This window comes from Saccopteryx bilineata, chromosome 3, assembly GCF_036850765.1.
Source record: "Saccopteryx bilineata isolate mSacBil1 chromosome 3, mSacBil1_pri_phased_curated, whole genome shotgun sequence".
Taxonomy (NCBI): Eukaryota; Metazoa; Chordata; class Mammalia; order Chiroptera; family Emballonuridae; genus Saccopteryx; species Saccopteryx bilineata.
In genome coordinates, this window is record NC_089492.1 from 161,086,148 (window position 1) to 161,108,572 (window position 22,425).

Sequence of the window (22,425 nt, forward strand, 5' to 3'; positions counted from 1 at the left end):
TTCCTCTCTGTCTCTTTCTTCCCCTCCCGCAGCCAAGGCTCCATTGGAGCAAAGATGGCCCGGGTGCTGGGGATGGCTTCTTGGCCTCTGCCCCAGGCGCTAGAGTGGCTCTGGTCTCGGCAGAGCGACGCCCCGGAGGGGCAGAGCATGCCCCTGGTGGGCGTGCCGGGTGGATCCCGGTCGGGCGCATGTGGGAGTCTGTCTGACTGTCTCTCCCCGTTTCCGGCTTCAGAAAAATACAAAAAAAAAAAAAAAAAAAGATGAATAATAAAACGGGTAGCATATAATAAATGCAAAGTAAGTTGTATAGGCTACAGCATAATATGGACAAAAATCACTCAACTAGAAGTTAGGATATCTGGATTCTATCCATGTTCTGGTATCAGGCATATAACATTGAACAAGTCACTTGAACCAGTAGTCTGCAAACTACTGCCTACAGGTCAAATCCAACTCCACCTCTGTTTTCCCTTTTTTTTCTTTTTCTTTTTTGCTAGAGACAGAGAGGGACAGAGAGAGGAACAGATAGGAAGGGAGAGAGATGAGAAACATCAATTCTTCATTGCAGCAGCTTTGTTGTTCATTGATTGCTTTCTCATATGTGCCTGGAAGGGGGGCTACAGCAGACTGAGTGACCCCTTGCTCAAACCAGGGCCTTGGGCTCAAGCTGGTGAGCCTTGCTCAAACCAGTTGAGCCTGTGCTCAAGCTGGCAACCTTGGGGTTTCGAACCTGGGCCGTCCGCATCCCAGTCAGATGCTCTTACACTGTGCCACCGTCCGGTCAGGTTCCACCTCTGTTTTTATAAGTATACCTTTTTGGAACATAGCTGTGCTCATTTGTTTATATAAGTATGGCTGCTTTGAGCTACAATGGCAGACTTGGATAGTTGCAACAGAGACATATGGTTCAAAATGCCTGAAATATTTCCTATCCGGCTCTTGCTGACCCCTGACTTAAACTCCCAGTCTATTTCCTCATCTGTAAAATAGGACCAGTATCTGCCCTCAATCACACAAAATTTGCCATGGGATTTAAGTGAGATAAAATATTAAAATACCTTAAAAGAGCCTGACCTGTCGTGGCACAGTGGATAAAGCGTCGACCTAGAAATGCTGAGGTCGCCGGTTCAAAACCCTGGGCTTGCCTGGTCAAGGCACATATGGGAGTTGATGCTTCCAGCTCCTCCCCCCTTCTCTCTCTCTCTCTCTTGTATCTCTCTCCTCTCTAAAATGAATAAATAAAAAAATAAAAAATAAATAAAAATACCTTGAAAGAAAGGAAGGGAAAATGTAGTATTTTTGAAGGACTACTATATATCAAATCCTGTTCTAATCATTTTATGGGCCAAAGCCTGAGCCTATATATCATATTTAATGGAAAGAATTGGGAAAAGGACTTGAATTAGTCATTGAAAGAAGGGCAGGGTTTAGTTAACAGAACCAGGGAAGACTGGGCAAAGTGAACAGCATGAATGTGAATTTAGAGGCAAAAAGGTTCACAGTGTTCAAGGACAAATAGAAAAACTGGAACAGAGGGATCATACAGGGGAACAGAGGGAGAGATAGAGATATTGACTAAAAGTTTTGAACTTTCATCTCAAAGCATTGTTGAACCATTGGAGGATTTGAAAAGGGAATGACATACAAAGCACTATCTGGGAAAATTTAAGGGATTTGAGGTAAGAAAGGCTATTGCTAACATCAAAGTTTAGACCAGAGAGGTGGCAATGTAATGGATGGGAAGAAATAGATTTTAAGAGATATTCCAAATACAGTATAAGAAAGGATTTAGTGACTAAATGACATCAAGTTTTAAGCCTAGTTATCTGAAAAAATGATGGTAGCATAGATAGCACTAACCATAGAGAAACAAAGCAGAACAGAACATCTTTAAAGATAACATTTTGATTGGTTAGCACTGGAAAAAGCACCAGACTATAAACCAATCATTCTGTTCCACACATTGTGTTCTTGCACAAGAACCTAAGAAACCTAAGTTTCCTTATCTATGAAATAAAGGGGTTGGAGAAGATACAAATGGTACCTCTTGGCTCAAAACTCCTGAAGTTTTCAATGTTTTTAAGTGTTAGTAATATGTAAACAGAAACTCTCCAGCAGAAATTTAGACATTCAGTATGTCAACCCAGGGGAAAGATTGTGACTGGTGATGAAGTTTTTGCAGTTTTCTAAAATTAAGGTCATAATTAAAGCCATGAAAGAAGATAAAACCTGTAAGTAAATGAATGCTGTCAGAGGAGAAATAGCCAACATGTAAGCCTAGGGGAATATCCTCTGGAGTGGGAAGAAGTGGGGCCATTAAGAGTTATGAAAGTTGTTGCCAGATATGTAAGAGGAGAACTAGGATAGGGTTCTGTCATGGGATCCAAGGGAGGGGAATTTCAGTAGGCAACATCAAATGATACAGAGAGCATGAAGTACATAGCTTTTGTAAAGGCCCGCTGGACCTAGCTATTGATTGGGTGGAAGCTACACTATAATACTCTGATTCTGTGAATTTATTTGTGACTTGGGAAGATGCAGTAGAGTGCTTGTGGAAGCTAGACTGCAAGAGGTTAAGGACTGAGTGGTAGAAAGGAGTCTGAAAGAATACGATTAGACTACCCTGTCAAGAATGATGGAGCCTAACCAAGCAGTGGCACAGTGCATAGAGTGTCAGACTGGGACGCAGATGACCCAGGTTTGAAACCCTTAGGTTGCCAGCTTGAAAGTGGGCTCATCTGGTTTGAGCAAGGCTCACCAGCTTGAGCCCAAGGTCACTGGCTTGAGCAAGGGGTCACTCGGTCTGCTGTAGCCCCCCCCCCCCCCCCGGTCAAGGCACATATGAGAAATCAATCAACGAACAACTAAGGTGCCGCAACAAAGAATTGGTGCTTATCTCTCTCCCTTCCTGTCTGTCTGTCCCTATCTGTCCTTCTCTTTGTCACACACACAAAAAAAAAAATGGAGAAAGGAGGAGAGAAGACAGGCTCAAAAGGTTTTCAAGAAGGGGGCACCTAATCAAACTTGTAGGAGAAATAAATAATAAATAATTAGATAACAAATTGAAGTTACAACAGAAAGAGGGGTGATACAGCAAAAGTTCTGGAAGTGAAAGGTAACCAAACACACAAATAGAGAGGTTTGCCTTAGAAAGGAGGTCATGTTCTCTGAAATTAAAGGAGACAACTATTCACTGAGAACAGAGGACCTGAGACATAATTAGCTTTGAGAAACGTCCTCAGTAGGCAATAAACAATAACTAAAATGGCTGTGTAGTCTGATATACTGCCAAGGCTTAGAAGGGGAGAAGATATGGTTTTGGCAGAAAGTGAGACAAATCAGAAAGTATACTACAAGGAGAAGAATACATGTAAGTAAATTCAGAAACTTTATTCTTGCTACCTGATAACATACAAGAGTGGGCAAAAGTAGGTTGACACATTTGTAATGAATACAATAATAATAATACAAGAATAAACTTTTGCATACTCACAACTGTAAACCTACTTTGCCAACCTCTGTATATCTAGCAGCTGCAGCTATTTGATTAAGAGGTAGCCCAGTATATATTTTTTCTTTTATTTAGTTAAATTTTATTTATTCATTTTAGAGAGAGGAGACAGGGACAGATAGAGGAGGGAGGAGCAGGAAGCATCAACTCCCATATGTACCTTGACTAGAGAAGCCTGGGGTTTCAAACCAGCGACCTCAGCGTTTCAGGTCGATGCTTTTACCCACTGCACCACCACAGGTCAGGCGAGGTAGCCCAGTATCTGAGGGGACATTCTAACAGTTCTAGGGCACCCCTTCCTCTTCAAAACTGGTGACCACAGTGCCTGTTCTGGCTCTTGTGTCCTGCCTCTGGCAGATTACGTATGTATTTATCCACAAGCATCAACAGCTCCCATCAAGGCAAAGAGCTATTGCAGAGCAGAAGAACCTGCTAGTCTAGGCCAGCTGGATGGTTACAAGAATGAGAGACACAAAGGGAAAGGTACTCGTCTCTGAGCTTGAATGAAAAAAAAAAGCCAACTTGGAGCTCTGTAACTGTCTCAAGGGTGTTCCTTAGGAACACAGCAGCAGTGTCCCTCTTCCTTTCACAGAACTTATATTGTCCTCTCCAGCCTTTTAACTTGGTAGAGCTCAATTTCACAAACATTTCCACTTCCTGATTTTCTGCATCTCAGAGTATAAATACTGGTATTTGAAATGGAAGGTTTCAATCCTACCCCCACCCCAATCAGCAAACTGTTTAAGTAGAAAATTTCTTTAATCAGAAAAAATTTCTCTTCCCTCAACACAAATACACACAGTAAAAGTAAATATTGTACATATATACACACACAAACATATAGAGAGACATATATTTGCACAAATTAGAAATCAAAGTCTCAAGTCCTGGATTAGGGGTTGAGAGGGTGGACATCAGGAGCAACTGAAGGATAGCTTCTCATCCGCTCTAGGTGTCCCACGGTCAACTCTCTGGCCATGGAGGGTGGATCACAAGGGGATAGGGTACAGCTCCAGTCTGATGGGAGAGTTACTGGCAAACTGTGGCAACGAGGTCCCTCTCCAGATAGTTTCTTAGGACAACCAGGGATGACAGGAGATGCTGTAGCAGGTGGAACTGGGGAGGTTGGGGCAGAGTAGGTGAAGGAGTGCTCTCCATGCTGGAGGAAAAGGATAACACCAATGCTGGCTCCAGTGCCTAAATGATCATGGCTAAAGGAGACAGTACCAGGGGAACTGAGAGGAGGGTTGCAAATTGGAGTGGTGTGGATCCAAGTGAGGTTCATAGCGGGCCACCCAGTGAGATGCCAAGGCTGCTTTGGTTTCCATACTAGATGTCTTAGCTGTGCCTGGTCCATCTTTTCCATGGGAGGTGCAGGAAAGGAAGTGGCTGGATAACTGTGGTGGCTTGAAAAATGCTAGAAATGGGGAGAAAAGAGAAAAGAAATTATGAAAAGCTTTTAGATGAACCCTACCTTGTTGCTTAACCCTCTGGTTTCCTTGGGACTGTTTGCAAAGCAAATATACCTTGTTTTACGCAACAGATAAGTTCCTGCCTGGTCATAATTAAATAAAAATTTTAGTAACCAAACTATACTTTCATTTAGTCAAATACTGGAGAGTCCACTATGCACTGTACGCTACATTAGGCACTGGATATTCACACATATACAAAATAAAAAGTCCCATGGGTTCTTATTACTTATAGTTCATTTAGAATTTTCTTTAACTGGAATCATCATTTCCCAACTTCTGTATTTTAAGTTCTAATTTCCTATGTTGAGTGCCTTAAGAAGTATAAATTAATATGCAGCCAAGATCCTCCTGCTTATTTTTTAAAAAGATTTTATTGATTTTAGAGAGAGAGAAAGGGGGGAGGCGCAGGAACCATCAACTCATAGTAGTTGCTTCTTGTATGTGATTTTTTAAATTTTTTTTATTTTTCCAAAGCTGGAAACGGGGAACAGGGAGAGACAGACAGACTCCCGCATGCGCCCGACCGGGATCCACCCGGCATGCCCACCAGGGGGCGACGCTCTGCCCACCAGGGGGCGATGCTCTGTTGCGACCAGAGCCACTCCAGCGCCTGGGGCAGAGGCCGAGGAGCCATCCCCAGCGCCTGGGCCATCTTTGCTCCAATGGAGCCTTGGCTGCGGGAAGGGAAGAGAGAGACAGAGAGGAAGGACAGGGGGAGGGGTGGAGAAGCAGATGGGCGCTTCTCCTGTGTGCCCTGGCTGGGAATCGAACCCGGGACCCCTTGCATGCCAAGCAGATGCTCTACCACTGAGCCAACTGGCCAGGGCTCTTGTATGTGCTTTAATGGAGCAAGCCCAGGGTTTTAAACTGGCAACCTCAGAATTCCAGATCGATGCTCTGTCCATTGCACCACCACAGGTGAGAACTCTCTTGCTTATTTTTTAATTTCATTTTTATTTTCTTTCCCTAGGGTATCTATTTTTCTTAGATTTTATTTATTCATTTTAGAGAGGAGAGAGAGAAAGAAGAGGGGTAGGAGCAGGAAGCATCAACTCTCCCCATATGTGTCTTAACTGGGCAAGCCCAGAACTTTGAACCAGTGACCTTGGCGTTCCAGGTTGACGCTTTATCCACTGCTCCACCACAGGTCAGGCAATTTCATTTTTCTTTTTCTTTCTTTTTTTTTTTTTAATTTCATTTTTCAATTACAGTTTACATTCAGTATTATTTTATATTAGTTTCAGGTGTATAGCATATTGGTTAGACAGTCATATACTTTACAAAGTGTCTCCTCCTATATTTCCAGTACCCACCTGGCACTTATACAGTTATTACAATATTACTGATTATACTCCCTATGCTGTACTTTACATTCCCATGACTATTTCATAACTACTAATGTGTACATCTTAATCCCTTCACCTTTTTCATCCAGTCCTATAATCCAGTGGTCCCCAACCCCCGGGCCACGGACCGGTACTGGTCCATGGGCTATTTGGTACCAGTCCACAGAGAAAGAATAAATAACTTATATTATTTCCGTTTTATTTATATTTAAGTCTGAACGATGTTTTATTTTTAAAAAATGACCAGCCTGACCTGTGGTGGCGCAGTGGATAAAGCATTGACCTGGAAATGCTGAGGTCGCCGGTTCGAAACCCTGGGCTTGTCTGGTCAAGGCACATATGGGAGTTGATGCTTCCAGCTCCTCCCCCCATCTCTCCTCTCTCTCTCTCTCTCTCTCTCTCTCTCTCTCTCTCTGTCTCTCCCTCTCCTCTCTAAAATGAATAAATAAAAATTAAAAAAAAAATGACCAGATTCCCTCTGTTATATCCGTCTAAGACTCACTCTTGACGCTTGTCTCGGTCACGTGATACATTTATCCTAAAGGCCGGTCCGTGAAAATATTTTCTGACATTAAACTGTCCGTGGCCCAAAAAAGTTTGGGGACCACTGCTCTAATCCCTTTACCCTCTGGCAACCATTAGTCTGTTCTCTGTATCTCTGAGTCTGTTTCTGTTTTGTTTGCTTGTTTATTTTGTTCTTTAGATTCCATATATAAGTGAAATCATATGGTATTCATCTTTCTCTAACTTATTTCACTCAGCATAATACCCTCTAGGTCCATCCATACTGTTGCAAATGGTAAGATTTCATTCTTGCCTGACTGGTGGTGGTGCAGTGGATGCAATGTCGACCTGGGATGCTGAAGTCCCAAGTTTAAAATCCCAAGGTCGCAGGCTTGAGTGAGGGCTCATCCAGCTTAAGTGCAGGCTCACCAGACTGAGCATAGGGTTGCTGGCTTGAGCATGGGATCATGGAAATGGTCCCAAGGTTGCTGGCTTGAGCAAGGGGTCACTGGCTTGGCATGAACTACCCCCTCCTTAAAGGCACGTATGAGAAGCAATCAATGAATAAATCAAGTGCTGCAACTACGAGTTGATGCTTCTATGTCTCTCCCTTCCTGTCTCTCTCCCCTGCCCCTCGCTAAAAAACAAATAAATGATTTCATTCTTTTCTTCCTACTTTTTAAAATTGATTTTACAGAAAGAGAGGAGGAGGGAGGGAGAGGGAGAGGGGGCGAGAGAGAGAGAGAAACATCAATTTATTGTTCCACTTATTTATGCATTCATTGGTTGAATCTTGTTATGCCCTGACTGGGGATCAAACCTGCAACCTTGGCATATCGGGATGATGCTCTGAGTCTAACCGAGCTAGCTATCTTGCCAGGGACACTCTGCTTATTTTCAAATCAATTATTCTCAAAGCAGTACCTGTGATTGATTGAAAACAAGGACTGTCTATTATCTACAGGAAACTTTCTCTTCCCTACCATTTGAGTGCCTCCTAAATATACTATTAATCAAAGGCCCAGAAAATAATACTGCCACACTAGGTCTAAGGTTCTATCCAACACTAGGTGCCCCACAGCTGCCAACCTCTCCCCCAATGATGTAATTCTTTTGTCCAGTCCATTAAACCCATGCTTCTAGGGGGTCTGCTACAAGAATACTTGGACAGGAGTAAAAAGGAGAGGAAAGCATTTAAGAGGCACCAGAAGAGAAAGGATTTGCAGAGAGAAGTTGAAGCATGAATCACCTGGCCAAGTAAAAAAGCCTTCTGTATCTATGCAGACAGCAGATAAGCTAGCTGCCACATGAGGGTTAGGATTAAACTTCATGGAGTTCTTTTCAATGATAGAACAAAAAGCATTTAGGAATCAAGACAAGAAAGGAAGTTTCATTTTTCCCTTTCCTGAAAAGAAACTTGTTGAAAAGATGAAAAGACCCAGAAGGAAATGGAAGAGGGAACCCTTTTCTAAATGTACATTTAACTTCCTTGTTATTTTCCCACCTCTTCCTCAGGTTTATAAGTTCTTACCCTGGTCAGCTGGTGCCTGCTATTACCCAATGATGACTTCTGGGCAGCTATGTGAGGAAACCAAGTCTTTAACATTCCTTCTACCTGTAGCAGGGTTCCCAGATAACGTTCTCTGTGAAAAAGGCATTAAAAAAGTTAAGAGCGAAAAAAAGTAACAAAATAGGGTTTAAGATATCTTTTTTTATGAAGTACTGAAGAAAAAACTGGGAGAACTTACCCCATTTGTGGCTTCTGTAAAACACCTACGATTCGCTGGATCCTGTCCATTGCCACACTCTGCTGAAAACTGCTCAATCCTGGGTTCAGGGTTTGAGAAAGAGATCAAGGATTGAATTTCTTTTTTTTTTTTAATTTTAATTTATTGTTTACACAGATTCTAGTGTTGAAGGATTGAATTTCAAGAATTCAGTCAGGTAAAGGAAGGACAGAGGGAGTCAGTTAATGGATCCACCAAAGAAATTAAGTCACAGAAGAAAAAGAAAACACCCAGGACCCAAAGTAAGACTTAAGAGAAAAACTCATTTAAAAGATATTTTAGCTCTGGCTGGCTGCTCAGTCATTAGAGTGCGTCATTCTGAAACACCAGGGTTGCAGGTTGGATCCTGAGTCAGGGCACATACGGAAGGGACTAGTGAATGCACAACTAAATAGAACAAATGAATGCTTACCTCCCTCCCCTTCCTCTCTCTGTCTCTCTAAGATCAATCAATAAAAAATAAATAAAAAGAAAAACATTTTAAAAGAGAGGAAGAGGAGAGAGAGAGAGAACCTAGCTCAGATGAATGCGACTAATCAGATAATTACCTCTTTCAAAGCGACCCATCTTCAGTCCATTCAGTAAGTCTGTGAGAGGGCGTACGAATCCTTGGAGCTCTTTACACTGTAGGAAAACCGGGCAAAGGCTATTAGAATACCAAGCATTGCCTACATCAGTACTGATTCTTCTTCTATCTCCAAATCTAGGAGCCAAGACTATCCTCACAGGGTCCTTACTAACCAGCAGGGTGGTAAGACATTCCAGTAGTGTCTTCTTTCCCCAGCTTTCTCTTACCTTCTGAGCAAAGAGCAGGTCCCCTTCTGTGGTACAACCATGGATATTTAGACTGGTCTCCAATTCCCGATCTCTTGATCTTTTGACCCCAGATCTTGCCATAGGAGAAGCCAAGCCTGGCTGTTCCAAGTGAGAAGCTCCATGTTGGTTACTGGAAACCTTGGGTCGTTGCCTGCGGCGGATAGGACCTGGGCTGGGCCAAGAACCTCCCCTCTGCCCAACAGTGCCTGGCCTGGGGCCATGGGCCCTCTTGTCCTCCCCCTCACTATCGGAGGGGAAGCCAAAGTCACTGTTCACTGGGGAGGTAGAAAAAGAGGAAGGTAGAGAGGAAGAAGAATAAGAAGAAACGCTAGATGGAGAATCCATAGGTTCAGAAGCAGGGGCTGGAGAGCAGCTCCCGGGTACCCAAAGATCGGACCTGCAACTGAAGAGCAAAGCGAAGGAATCTGAAATCAGAATCTGAGAATTAAGACTGGGAAACTGGGGTGTACTGTATGGGATAATCTTATCTCTTCTCTCCTTCCCCAATATTACCTGTCTCAGAGACAGTAGAAAAAGCCATCTCCCTCGCTTCCATTAAAGAATCTGACTCTCTGGCCTCCGCAGCGCAGCTCTTAGCCTGACAGACTTCAGTTCTTTCTTCCCTCACTTGAGAGTAAATACCAGACTTGACACCTTCCCCAGTCTGGCCCATTGTTCGCCTCATCCCGCAGCGAACCTCTACCTCAGGTCACGCCACCCGCGAGCGTTCAATCTCCGGTACTGGAACGCACCTAGTGACTCCGCGGGAACCACCTCCGACAGACACCTCCCACCTCTTCCTAGTCTTTCTGATCAGGACCCCTGTTGCAGACCCTCTCGGGTCGCTCTGCCACGTGATACGATCCCTCCCAATACCAAGAGGACCCTAAACCTACTCTCTCTGGAGCTGATCCTCCCGCGCAGACGGCTATCGATCCTCCCAGGTCTACTCACGGGTGTGGATCGGCTCAGCCCAGGTTGTCTCCAGCTCCTACGACTCTCCCGGACTCAGCCACCCACCTCCGCCTCTCTCCCAGTGGGTCCCGCCCCTTCCCCCTCCCAGACACGTGCAGCTCCGCACGTGCCTTCCCCCTGCGTACTCAGACCTCGTACTCATTGGTCTTATGCCGGTGGCACGTGATTGTAGTTACTGAAGTCCATATTCCATTTGCTACAGCATACAGGGGCTTGGCCAATAGAGAGGCAGTGGGTGATAATTGGCTGGAAGGGCAGCATTCCGTGCTCCGCCCCTACATGCTGCTCGCGTAGGGGACCCGGTGATGTGAAAAGGAGGAGGATGGAAAAAGAGTGGAAAAGTAGGGAGGGGAGGAAAAGGGCGGAACCCGCGGCCTTATATAGGATAGTGGTGCGCCGGGAACGCGTGGCTGGAGTGTGCAGACTGGTTGTGACTTGAGGTGCGCGCCTCGAGATACGGGACTCCTGGCACCTTCTTGGGAGCCGACCCCTCTGCCCCCTCTTTGAGCGCCTCGGGTCACGATTGCAGCAAGTGGAACTATCAACGCCTTGCGTATGCAACGAGTGTGAAAATGGATGCGTGTTACTGTGATCCTCTGCCCCTTTCGGTGACCCAGCCCTCGTGATTCCTCGGTCTATTTACCGCACCCTCCTCTTTCTCCTACAAGCTGAGTGCCTCCTGCCCTGCTGGGTGAGGAGGGTGGGGACTGCCGCCGAGAACATAGCGTCCTCTCTCGGGCTCCCCGCAGAGGCTGCTCCTCCAGCCCTTTCCTTACATAACCCGCCATGCACGTTACCTGCTCAGATGCCAGCTCGCCACGACTCTAGAGGTCAAAGCCGAACTCGATTGTTCCTGACTTTTCTACGCTGGCTCCTCAGGCCCTGCGCCCTGAATTCTGTGATTCCTAGTAAGGGAACGGAATGGAGGAGGTCCCCAATCTCCTAGATTATGCGTTTGTCCTGTTTCAGTTTCTTCATTTCTCCCGTAGAGATTCGAAAGGCTTTGAAGGAGGGAAGGTGACAAGTTCAGAGTTTTACTATTCGCTGCCCCTTGAAGTATTGAAATAGTACAGTGGAGAGAGGAGATAGGAGCTCAGGGACTGTAGGCTGATTGAAGCTGTGACATCGAAGAGCCCGCAAGGGGGCAGCCCAGTTCTGATTAGGATCCCTAAGGTGGGTGGAGGGGGGCGGGGAGAATGTCCCAGCTTGCTCTAATTACTAACTGGAAAAGACATTGTTGGGTGGGGGTGAGGGGTGAAGTGGTGTGAATTTTTAGAATCTATTCTAAGGAATTTTTGATATTTTACACAAAATTTTAAAAGATTTTATTTAGCATGACCTGTGGTGGCGCAGTGGATAAAGCATCGACCTGGAATGCTGAGGTTGCCGTTTCAAAACCCCAGGCTTGCCTGGTCAAGGCACATATGGAGGTTGCTTCCTGCTCCTCCCCTTCTTCTCTCTCTCTCTCTCTCTCTCTCTTTCTCTCTACTCTGTCTCTCTAAAAATGAATAAATAAAATCTAATATATATATATTTTTTTTAAAAAAGATTTTATTTATTCACTTTAGAGAGAAGAGATCAAGAGTGAGAGAGAGAGAAGGGGTGGCAGGAGCCAGAAGCATCAACTCCCATATGTGCCTTGACCAGGCAAGCCCAGGATTTTGAATCGGTGACCTTAGCATTCCAGGTCAACACTTTATCCACTGTGCCACCACAGTTCAGGTGATATTTTATGTATTTTAACTGTGCTTATTTTATAAAAAGAAAAAAGTGTTATAAATTTCAGCTCTTCCCACAGTTTTAACACTATATGTAATAAAAACAAAGCAATAGAATTAGAGGGAATTATGGACTATGAATAAACCTGTTGTTTGTGAGTTCTCTTCTCTATTCTTCACCAAATTTCAGGTTTATTCACAGTCCTAATAACTCCCTCTAATACTATTGTCACCTAACTTCCTTTCTAATCTACCATATCCCAGTGCTCTCTTTAGTGTTGTGCCTTTGGAACATACCCTCATGAAAGAATGAAATAGAGACTAACCAGATGATGTCATTTATTTATTTTATCTTCCAATTTTTTCTTCCCAAATCCCCATCCAAAGAGTCATATCAGCCTTCTCTCTCCTAAAAAAAGCAAAGAAAGGAAAACAGTAACAACAACCAAGTTCAGGGGACTCAGGAAACCCCTCCATGCCCCCTACCTCTATGAAAACTCCCCAGATTTCATGTTCTCAGCTAATTTCTCCATGACAGCTCCTGGAAGATGTGTCTCCTCCCTTTTTCACCCCTTTCTTCCTGCTAAATCTCTTCATGCTCCATAGTTCTTTAGAATTCCAACTCAAATTCCTTCCCTAGGATACAGGTTTCTATTCCCTCCGTCTTTTCCCCACCACCTCTCCCCTGCATTAGGGAACTGCCACCCCTTCAGCCTCTGAACTTTGTCTCCAATCTGCCAAGTTATTGGGCCCCTCCCCTTTTGCCCTCTGGCACTTGCCATTAAATCATTCCAGGCTGGAACCACCTTTAATTCCTAAAGGCAGGCTGGAAACCTGGAGAGGTTTCTTCTCCATTCTACCTGCTTCTGCTCTAGAAGGTCCTGAAATTCTCCCAGTTCAGAAAAAAAGTAATGACTTATATTACAAAATTCTTTGTTTCAACATCTCCTAAACTTCCTTAAAAATAGATAAGAAGATTTTTCTAAATGTGATTTCTCTTCTTTTAAGCATCTGGGAATTGACTGGGCTGGAAACACTAGCCAGAGATAGCGGTCAAAATTGCGTCACAGACTACCCCAAGGCCAGTGGCCGCACTCTCACCTTCTACGTGAAATACATCCACCCCTGAAGGAGGGCCCAGGACAGGAGGAGGGAAACAGGACACTGAAGACTGGATACAGCCTGGTTCATAGCTGGACTCTGCTAAAATATAGATATCCCCCCACAGTAGGCCAGTGTCATCCTTCCTACTACCCCTCTCCCCAAAAGATAGCCATCTCTTTATACCAGCCTTTGTCTTTCTTTCCTCTGAGGGTAGAGAAAGACCAGCCTTCCTCCCCCTCACTATAAAAAATCCTGTGCCTTTCAGCCATTCCTGACTGTACCAAGGAGGCCCAACTCAATTCAATATGTATTTTTTATTTCATATGTGCCAGTCACTGTGCTATGTGCTAGAGGAGGGATATAAATTAAGGAGGGATATGATTAAGACATGGCTCCTATTCAAAGAGTTTATAATCTAAAGGGAGCCTGTTGTATACTTTAAAATATTTATCTTTTTTTGAGAGACAGAGAGACAGAGAGAGGGACAGATAGGGACAGACAGACAGGAAGGGAGAGAGCTGAGAAGCATCAGTTCTTCATTACAGCTCCTTAGTTGTTCACTGATTGCTTAATTGCTTTCTCATATTGTGATAAGGTGCCAAGGAATTGCAAAAATTGTTAAAATTAGGTTTCTGGTTTTTTTTTTTGTGTGTGTGTATTTTTCCAAAACCAGAAACGGGGAGGCAGTAAGACAGACTCCCGCATGCGCCCAACCGGGATCCACCTGGCATGCCCACCAGGGGGCGATGCTCTGCCCATCCGGAGTGTCGCTCTGTTGCGACCAGAGCCACTCTTGCGCCTGAGGCAGAGGCCACAGAGCCATCCTCAGTGCCTGGGCCAACTTTACTCCAATGGAGCCTCTGCTGCGGGAGAGGGAGAGACAGAGAGGAAGGAGAAGGGGAGGGGTGGAGAAGCAGATGGGTGCTTCTCCTGTGTGCCCTGGCCAGGAATTGAACCCGGGACTCCTGCACGCCAGGCTGACGCTCTACCACTGAGCCAACCAGCCAGGGCTAAAATTAGTTTTTTGTGTTTTTTTTCAGAGACAGAGAGTCAAAGAGAGGGATAGATAGGGACAGACAGACAGGAATGGAGAGAAATGAGAAGCATCAATCATTAATTTTTTCGTTGTGACATCTTAGTTGTTCATTGATTGCTTTCTCATATGTGCCTTGATCATGGGGCTACAGCAGACCAAGTAACCCCTTGCTCGAGCCAGAGACCTTGAGTCCAAGCTGGTGAGCTTTGCTCAAACCAGATGAGCCCGCACTCAAGCTGGCGACCTCGGGGGTCTCGAACTTGGGTCCTCTGCATCCCAGTCCGATGCTCTATCCACTGTGCCACCACCTGGTCAGGCAAAATTAGTATTTTAAAAAGGAAAAGTCAGGCCCCTTACCCCTTCTTTCTATAGAGAATGGAAAGAGAAGAATGCAGGAACTTCCTGGCTTACAAGGACAACTGGGTCACCTAGTCATAGTTTAGCTGATTCCTAGAATTCTCTGAAAGGGTGGCCGAGGCTACTTGCCACACAGAATAAAGAAGATAGAACTTATCTGAAAACCTTAGAAAACAATGTTTATGTACCTTAATTAAGAATTCCTATACCCAGACTTACCCTCCCATCCTAAAGTCATAAGAGTAATGTATACCTCTAGACAAAGGGATCACAAGCTTCTCCTTACCCACTCCAAGCAGTACTTGATTTTGTATAAAAGCAGGCTCAGCCTGACCAGGAGGTGGCGCAGTGGATAGAGCATTCGGATGGGATTCCGAGGACCCAGGTTCGAGACCCTGAGGTCACCAGCTTGAGCACGGGTTCATTTGGTTTGAGCAAAGCTCACAAGCTTGGACCCAAGGTCGCTGGCTCGAGCAAGGGGTTACTCGGTTTGCTGAAGGTCCACCGTCAAGGCACATATGAGAAAGCAATCAATGAACAACTAAGGTGTTGCAACGCGCAACAAAAAACTAATGATTGATGTTTCTCATCTCTCCGTTCCTGTCTGTCTGTCCCTGTCTATTCCTCTCTCTGACTCTCTCTCTGTCTCTGTAAAAAAAAAAAAAAAAAAAAAAAAAAAAATATATATATATATATATATATATATATATAAAATAAAAATTAAAATTAAAAAAAAGCAGGCTCAGAACTGTATGAGGCCCTACATATTTTGGGATTGTGCCCTGTGTAGCTAGCTGGATAATTAATAAACTCCTCAAAATTTCTTCTATAACCTGCCTTGGTGCCTCTATGTAACCAGCGGATTACACTACTTTATAACATTTGAGGGCTTGTCCAGGATTCCAGTGTTCCGCGTCACCGAGTAGAGACACCCAAACCGGCTGGCCTCTCTGGAAGGTTGCCTGACCCCACTGGATCTCTAGGAGGGGTGCCCCCTGAGACATTCCAGGCCTCCAGTTTTCCTGTGGGTCTCAGACACCTTCTCAGCAGACACCCCCGGTCCCTAAAACTCGACGATTCTGCAGAGAAATCGAGGAGTGTAAATTTTGACCTCTGGAGGTAAGTAAGGCAAATCTTTTGCTTTACTGAATTCTAGCTTTCAGTCTGTTTTGAATTCTAGCTTTTCTGTTTGTGACTATTAATAATAGTCAATCTGGAACTATTACAAAAAAGGATCGATGCACCTGACCAGGTGGTGGCGCAGTGGATAGAACATCAGACTGGGATGCAGAGGACCCGGGTTCAAGACCCCAAGGTCGCCAGTTTGAGCACGGGCTTATCTGGTTTGAGCAAAGCTCACCAGCTTGGACTCAAGGTCGCTGGCTCGAGCAAGGGGTTACTCAGTCTGCTGAAGGCCCACAGTCAAGGCACATATGAGAAAGCAATCAATGAACAACTAAGGTGTCACAATGAAAACTGATGATTGATGCTTCTCATCTCTCTCCATTCCTGTCTGTCTGTCCCTATCTATCCCTCTCTCTGACTCTGTCTCTGTAAAAAAAGAAAAAAAAAAGGATCGATGCGATCGGACTTACACAATAGTTTCTCCAGGGCCAAGATGTTGGTGGAGAGTTATGTCCTGCCTCGAACTTTCCGAGACACATTTGTTTGTGCTCTCAGGGAAGACAATTAATGGGGATGTCTGTTTGTGCTCTCAGAAGACATTAGTGGGGACTGAGTAAGTCATGCCTTGGACTTCCCGGACATGTCTGTTTGTGCTCTCAGGGAAGTCAATTAGTGGGGACTGAGTTAATCAGTCCTGCCTCGGACTTCCAGGGACACCTTTGTGCTGTTGTCCATGTCGAGATCTCATTCTTTGCTTTTATTGTTTCTGTCTGAAAACCCTTGAGTGACTGATGTGTGAGTGGGGATCTCTGGTACCTGCACCTGAGTTTCCAGTTTGTGGCTCGATGGTGAATAACTATGGAGTCCAGTGGGCTCCAACCTGCAGTTCCTTGGCGATCTTCATACAGCTTAGGGTGGTATCAGACACTCTCTGATCCCAGTCGGGGCTTTATACCGACCCACCAATGCTAAGAGATGCCTAAGCTCCTGTGAGGAACATGGCCAGGCGACCACCTGAAAGGCCCCTGATGGGGCATCCCCTTCCCTTGTCCATTGAACTGTGCCTAAAAGTCAAGTGTAAATGTAAATAGTAAATTGTCTGTTTTGTAGATTCTCTTTGTTTGTCAGGAATATCTCTAGTGTAATTTTTCTAAAGTACTTTCATTGTGTCTTTTTCTTGAATTGAGTGGCAGGGAGGTAAACAGACCGGCTCCTGCATGCGCCTGACCTGATCTACCTGCAAACCCCCTACTGGGTAGAAGCCCCTACCTGGCCAATGCTCTGCCCATCTGGGGCTGCTGCTCCATTGCTCGGCAACTGAGCTATTTTAGTGCAGTGCCTGGGGCCAACTTGCTCAAACCTTTAGAGCCATGATTGCAGGAGAGGAAGAGAGAGAGAGATAGAGAGAGAGAATGGGGAAGGGTGGAGAAGTAGATGGTTGCTTCTCCTGTGTGCTCTGATTGGAAAACTAACCCAGGACTTCCACACGTGCCGGGCCAATGCTCTACTGCTGAGCCAAACGACCAGGGCCTCATCTACCCTCAAGAACTTACTAGGTTCTCTGTTTCTTGTAGGTCCAAACATCAGCCTGACACTTCAGTTTCTTTATAATTTTGCCCTATCTTTCCATATGTGAAATTACCAAACAAATATTAAGAGTCTTGTAAATTTTATTTTTTTCTTAAATTCTTACTCTTCCTTTACATATACCCTCTTCTCACAAAACATGCCACGTTGTTCTATCCCCCTTGTCAATCCAGCTCTTTCATTCTTGGAATAACTATTCTTCTTTCTAATTGCTGTTATCCTTTTATAATATACCACCAATCAAAAGCTTGCTGCCAGCCCTGTGGTGGCTCAGTGGATGGAGTGTCGACCTGGAGTGCTGAGGTCGCTGGTTCAAATCCCTGGGCTTGCCTAGTCCAAGCACATTCAAGAAGCAACTACTACAGAGTTGATGCTTCCCAATTCTCCGCCCCCTTCTCTCTCACTCTGTCTCTCTAAAATCAATAAATAAAATCTTGGGGAAAAAAAAGAAAGCTCACTTATTCTTCAAAGTGTATCTCAAGGACAGTCAGTTTCTAAAAGTCTTCCAGACAACTCCTGTACTGATTTCTCTCCTTCCACTGCCTTAAAGCACTTGTCAGACATGTTTTCTTTGAACATATGTACCCTGATTTATTGATATCACCCTAGTAAAATAAAAAAAAAAAACTACTTAGAAAAAAAAAAGCAAAGCACTTGTCTAGGTAATATGCTTTTCAAATTTGTATGTAATTTAACATTGTTATAAATCTTTTCATTTTGTTCTAAATGTTTTATAAATGTAAGCTTGGGTTTTATGAATACTTTGAGGGCAATAACAACATCATAGATTTATTTTTCATCAGCAGCAGGATCCTTAGATGCTTCAAGCATGGGTCACACACACACATTACATATTGAACTGAAATTTGACTGCACTAAATCTTTCCAGGGTTCTGTAGACAAGGTTAGTATTAAATCTCAGTGAAAGAAATGGTGGCCAAGCTGAGATGAACACTTGCATTGTAATACTAGTTACTTGGTTTCCCCATCCACCAAAGCCAAGTATTCCAATCCTTGCTCGGTTCCATGTCACCATCCCTGGGATCTCTTCAGTGTAAGGGATGTCTCATCTTCCACCCGCCTTGTCCCCAATTAACTCACTGTTTCCATTGTCACTGGTTTCACTGTTACAGGCCTCTGATGGTCTGCAAATTCTGCTTTACCACTAATGGTAGATTCATCTGCTTTCATTTTCTTATCCAACTTGTTCTGTCCTCAATAGGATTAGAAAACAAAAAATTATCATTTCCATATGATATCCTCATAGACTCTCTGGAGTTCTTACTCTTTCATCTCTCCTGTCTCCCCTCACCTCCACACCCTCTAAGACTTAAACTCAAGGATCCTCCCTACCTTATGTTTGCATGGATTGTGTACCCATCCCATTCACTAATTCCCTTGACTCAAGGACTACCCCTCCCTCTCTGTGTCTTAACCTGCTGGGTTTCTGCTTCATTCTCTTCCCCAACTATGATAACAGGTCTATTTTGTGCCACTACCCAGTTTAATTTCACCTAACTCATTTTTATTCCTGCTAATAATTTATATTTCAACATTGCCCAGTTTCTTTTTCACTATTACCTATTCTGATCCTCTTAGATGTCACTCACCAGCCTGTCCTCTGACTCAAATATGGAGTAATCAACAGTGAAATTTGCACCAAAGTCATCTGGGGAGGAGAAAACAATCAGTAATAATGAAAGAGAGGTAGAACTACATTTAGAAATGAGAAGAGGAAGAAATTGCTCAGAACACTTCAATTTGCTCAAGTTGTAAAACTGACTAGTATAATCTAATTCTAATGTACTTTAATGTGAAAAATGTGAATGTGTATGCATTCATATTTTCAATCTAACATCTAAGATAATTTACAGATTTGAAATTTTTTTGAATTGTTTCAACCAGTTTCCAAAGAATTGAAAATTGCTAACTTCAGAAATAATATCATGAGCCTTGACAGTTTTTGCTCATAGCAAAATTTCTTTCTGCCCTGGCCGGTTGGCTCAGCGGTAGAGTGTTGCCCTGGCATGTGGATGTCCCAGATTCAATTCCCAATCAGGGCACACAGGAGAAGCAACCATCTGCTTCTCTACCCATCCCCCTTCTCTCTCTCTCTCTCTCTCTCTCTCTCTCTTTCTCTCTCTCTCATCCCATCCTGCATCCATGGTTCGATTTGAGCAATTTGGCCCTGGGCACTGAAGATGGCTCCATAGACTCGGCTCAAGCTAAAGAGCTCAGTTACTGAGCAGTGAATCAGTGGCGCCAGATAGGCAGAGTACCCTTCTGTAGGGGGCTTGCCGGGTGGGTGCTGGTCAGGGCGCAAGTGGGAGTCTGCCTCTCTGCCTCTAAGTAAAAATAAGAAAAAAAAAGTTCTCTCTGATCCAGCTGCTCTATTGCAAAGGGAAAGGCAAGGTCTCAGAACTAAGTATCCCTCAAACCTCTTTCCATTCTACTAAAGGTATGCCTTTTACATACTCACCATAATTGGGGGTGACTGTGTAATAATAGATCACCTGATAATAATCATCCTCTTCTAGTCCTTCTTCATCTTCATATTTTTGTCCTATGGGGATAATAACTAGAGGTCAAGAGGCATCTGGAACTTCTTAGCAACAAGGACACCTGAGGTTGAGCTCAGCTCTATCAGTTTACTTTCCTTTGGCCTCACCTCCAAAGGTCAGACTATCTCCCTGTCTCTGCACTTCTAAACTTTTCTTCGACTTCTGGGCTCCATGTCTGTGATGAGGCTTCTTTCTCTGTGTCCTTTCAATCTGGGAATTCCCAGAACAGAAAACAGATCCCTTCACATACTGTAAATCCAAAACAAGAACTAAACCTTAAAAATGTAGGAAGCAGAGAGAGAGACCAGAAATTAAAAGCTCCAAATCTACTGTATGTTCCAGACTGCATGGTTTTTCTGAGTTTTCTTATGCATGGCTCTCACAAATGACAAACACACACACTATTAAGTGGTTTTGGGCTTTTTTGGTACTTTTCTGAAGCGAGAAGCGGGGAGGCAGAGAGACAGACTCCTGCATGTGCCCCGACCAGGATCCACCCGGCATGCCCACTAGGGGGCGATGCTCTGCCCATCTGGGGGGCATTGCTCCATTGCAACTGGAGTCATTCTAGTGCCTGAGGCAGAGGCCATGAAGCCATCCTCAGTGCCCAGGCCAACTTTGCTCCAATGGAGCCCTGGCTGTGGGAGGGGAAGAGAGAGAGAGGAAGGAGAGGGGGAAGGGTGGAGAAGCAGATGGGCGCTTCTCCTGTGTGCCCTGGCCAGGAATCGAACCTGGTACTTCCACATGCCAGGCTGACGCTGTACCACTGAGTCAACCAGCCAGGGCCCACCATTAAGCTTCTGAACTTGTATTTTAGTTCCAGTTTTACTGCTAATTAGCAGAATCACTCTAAACAAACCATTTTACATCTGTTTTCTTAAAATGAGTCAGCTGGACTATAAATTACCCATCTGTATTCATTTTTCTTCTTTCCTGGGACTGAAAATATGTGACTTGGATATGATTGGATCAAGAACTCTCCGCCTCCTGCAAAAACATTTCCCTAAGCTCCTTGAAGTCTCTCCCTGAACCACAGCAATGACACAAGAATCTGGAGGAAAAGGAAACAATGAGAGGACCTGGCTGACTGAGAACAATGGAGGGAAGGAGCTGCGCTACTTTTCAGACAGTGTTCCTGAAGGCACCCAATTCTTCACCACCCTAAAATATCACCCTCACTTCCCTCCCTTTAAAAGGCTTTTTTCCTCCAACATTCTACGGAGAAAGATATCCTGGCTTCCCTCACTAGTTTCAGACTGCCCCACCTTCAGAGTCTACCTCTCTGTCACTCTCACATCAACCCTGTCATTTTGTCCAATCCGGTGGTGATGGGGAGCACAGTTCACTCTTGTTAGGACCTTGCCGATTCTGGGGTTTCATCCTCATCAACTGTCCCTTTTTGACAGGACTCTGCTTTCCTCCATCTTTCCTGGCTCTATTTTCCAGCTCCCCTACCACCCCCAAAACACTGAACTGTGGCACAGATAAGAGAGTGTTATAACTCACGGTTGAATTGCACTTAGTTACCCTCCCCTCATTTTCTTTTCTCCCACTCCATTTGTGGTAGAAGATCTGGCCCTTAAGCTCAGGGAGAGAAGTGAACTCACCCAGAATAAGTGGCACAGCAAGGATGGCTACGAAGAGGACATCCATTCTGGATACTGCACTTTACTGTATAAGTAAAAAAGGAAATTACAGCGTTTCCCACCAAACTTACTCCGCCTATGGCCCTCCTCCAAAGCAGTGAGCTGCAGCAACTCCTCTCTGGGGGATGGGTGTGGAATTCCCCTCCCACTTGCTGACTGGATCATCAGTTTCTACTGGTCTTGTCCTTAGCCAGAGCTGCCCATAGTGAGAGAGGCAAAGTGGGTTTCGACAGGAACATGTTCATTGAGCTCTCCCAGCTCCAGATTAGATCCATTCAGGATTCCTGCTGCCACTAATCAGAACAACAACAAAACAACCCCCACCCCCACTACTAAGAAGCTTCTATTAGTAAGCCCTCTCTCTTCCTGTCCCAGTAAAGCCCGAGCTCTACGTCAATCAGGCGTCCCTGATTTGACTTCCCCACACAGTGGACACTCCTGCTTAACAGCAGGACTGGCAGCTTCTTTGAGACTACTCTTGAGGTGGCTATGAGGACGCTACTTATCAGTACTGATACCAACTGCCACTGGAAGAAAGACATGACCGACACACAAGTTAGCTGCAACAAACACACGGGCAGTTTATTACTCACAAATCCTATGGCGTGCTTGTTGTAAGGATCAAGAAAAGATCAAATTGTTAGATTCAGGAAAGTGTGCTGGGATTGCCAGAGTGTAGACGCAGAGACAGGGAGGTAAGGATAGGGACCCTGTAAGGCTAAGAACAAAGGAAGGCAAACGTTTGCATTCCATTGGTTAGAGACCCTTATCAGAAGTTTATGTTTGAAGTTTGCCAATGAGCTAGACCCAGCCCCTGTTGCTATGCTATGTGCAACTCCCTTAGCAAATAAGTGACCGCTATTTTTGCTTCTGTATT

At 44.6% G+C, this 22,425-nt stretch overlaps 2 protein-coding genes across 12 annotated transcripts; both read right to left on the bottom strand.

Annotated features, from left to right (window-relative positions):
- Positions 1-4,041: 4,041 nt before the first annotated feature.
- Positions 4,042-10,474, bottom strand: CIART (circadian associated repressor of transcription). Of its 6 annotated transcripts, none has more exons than XM_066264885.1 (6): positions 10,336-10,453; positions 9,419-9,538; positions 9,172-9,247; positions 8,585-8,663; positions 8,368-8,479; positions 4,042-4,928 (listed from the first exon to the last, which is right to left on the bottom strand). In XM_066264885.1, exons 2-6 carry the CDS (start codon positions 9,518-9,520, stop codon positions 4,404-4,406), a joined length of 894 nt encoding a protein of 297 aa, XP_066120982.1. In that variant the 5' UTR covers positions 9,521-9,538; positions 10,336-10,453; the 3' UTR covers positions 4,042-4,403. The 6 variants fall into 6 exon arrangements, with proteins under 6 accessions (XP_066120982.1, XP_066120980.1, XP_066120983.1 ...); XM_066264883.1 differs by having other exon boundaries at positions 9,419-9,590; positions 10,336-10,452; XM_066264886.1 differs by having other exon boundaries at positions 10,394-10,446.
- Positions 10,475-12,456: 1,982 nt separating this feature from the next.
- C3H1orf54 (chromosome 3 C1orf54 homolog) lies at positions 12,457-22,176 on the bottom strand. Of its 6 annotated transcripts, XM_066264890.1 has the most exons (7): positions 22,142-22,176; positions 21,510-21,573; positions 19,821-19,904; positions 18,952-19,010; positions 18,443-18,550; positions 13,234-13,335; positions 12,463-12,541 (listed from the first exon to the last, which is right to left on the bottom strand). In XM_066264890.1, the coding sequence occupies exons 2-6, from the start codon at positions 21,553-21,555 to the stop codon at positions 13,237-13,239; spliced, it is 396 nt and encodes a 131-aa protein (XP_066120987.1). In that variant the 5' UTR covers positions 21,556-21,573; positions 22,142-22,176; the 3' UTR covers positions 12,463-12,541; positions 13,234-13,236. The 6 variants fall into 6 exon arrangements, with proteins under 6 accessions (XP_066120988.1, XP_066120987.1, XP_066120985.1 ...); XM_066264888.1 differs by lacking the exons at positions 21,510-21,573; positions 22,142-22,176 and adding an exon at positions 21,620-21,862 and having other exon boundaries at positions 13,234-13,332; XM_066264887.1 differs by lacking the exons at positions 21,510-21,573; positions 22,142-22,176 and adding an exon at positions 21,620-21,862.
- Positions 22,177-22,425: the final 249 nt, after the last annotated feature.

Bases quoted from the DNA above. Each gene is read 5' to 3' on its own strand.
- CIART (XM_066264882.1), bottom strand. From the start codon at position 9,784: ATGGATTCTCCATCTAGCGTTTCTTCTTATTCTTCTTCCTCTCTACCT. The intron at 9,248-9,418 runs GTAAGAGAAAGC...GTTTTCCTACAG, and splicing joins ACCTGCTCTTTGCTCAGAAG to TGTAAAGAGCTCCAAGGATT. The intron at 4,929-8,367 runs GTAAGAACTTAT...CCCCATTTCTAG, and splicing joins GCAGGCACCAGCTGACCAGG to CATTTTTCAAGCCACCACAG.
- C3H1orf54 (XM_066264887.1), bottom strand. From the start codon at position 21,713: ATGATCCAGTCAGCAAGTGGGAGGGGAATTCCACACCCATCCCCCAGA. The intron at 18,551-18,951 runs GTGAGTGACATC...TATTGAGGACAG, and splicing joins TTGAGTCAGAGGACAGGCTG to AACAAGTTGGATAAGAAAAT. The intron at 13,336-18,442 runs GTGAGTTAATTG...TCTATATTTTAG, and splicing joins AACCAGTGACAATGGAAACA to CAGAGTCCAGCTATGAACCA.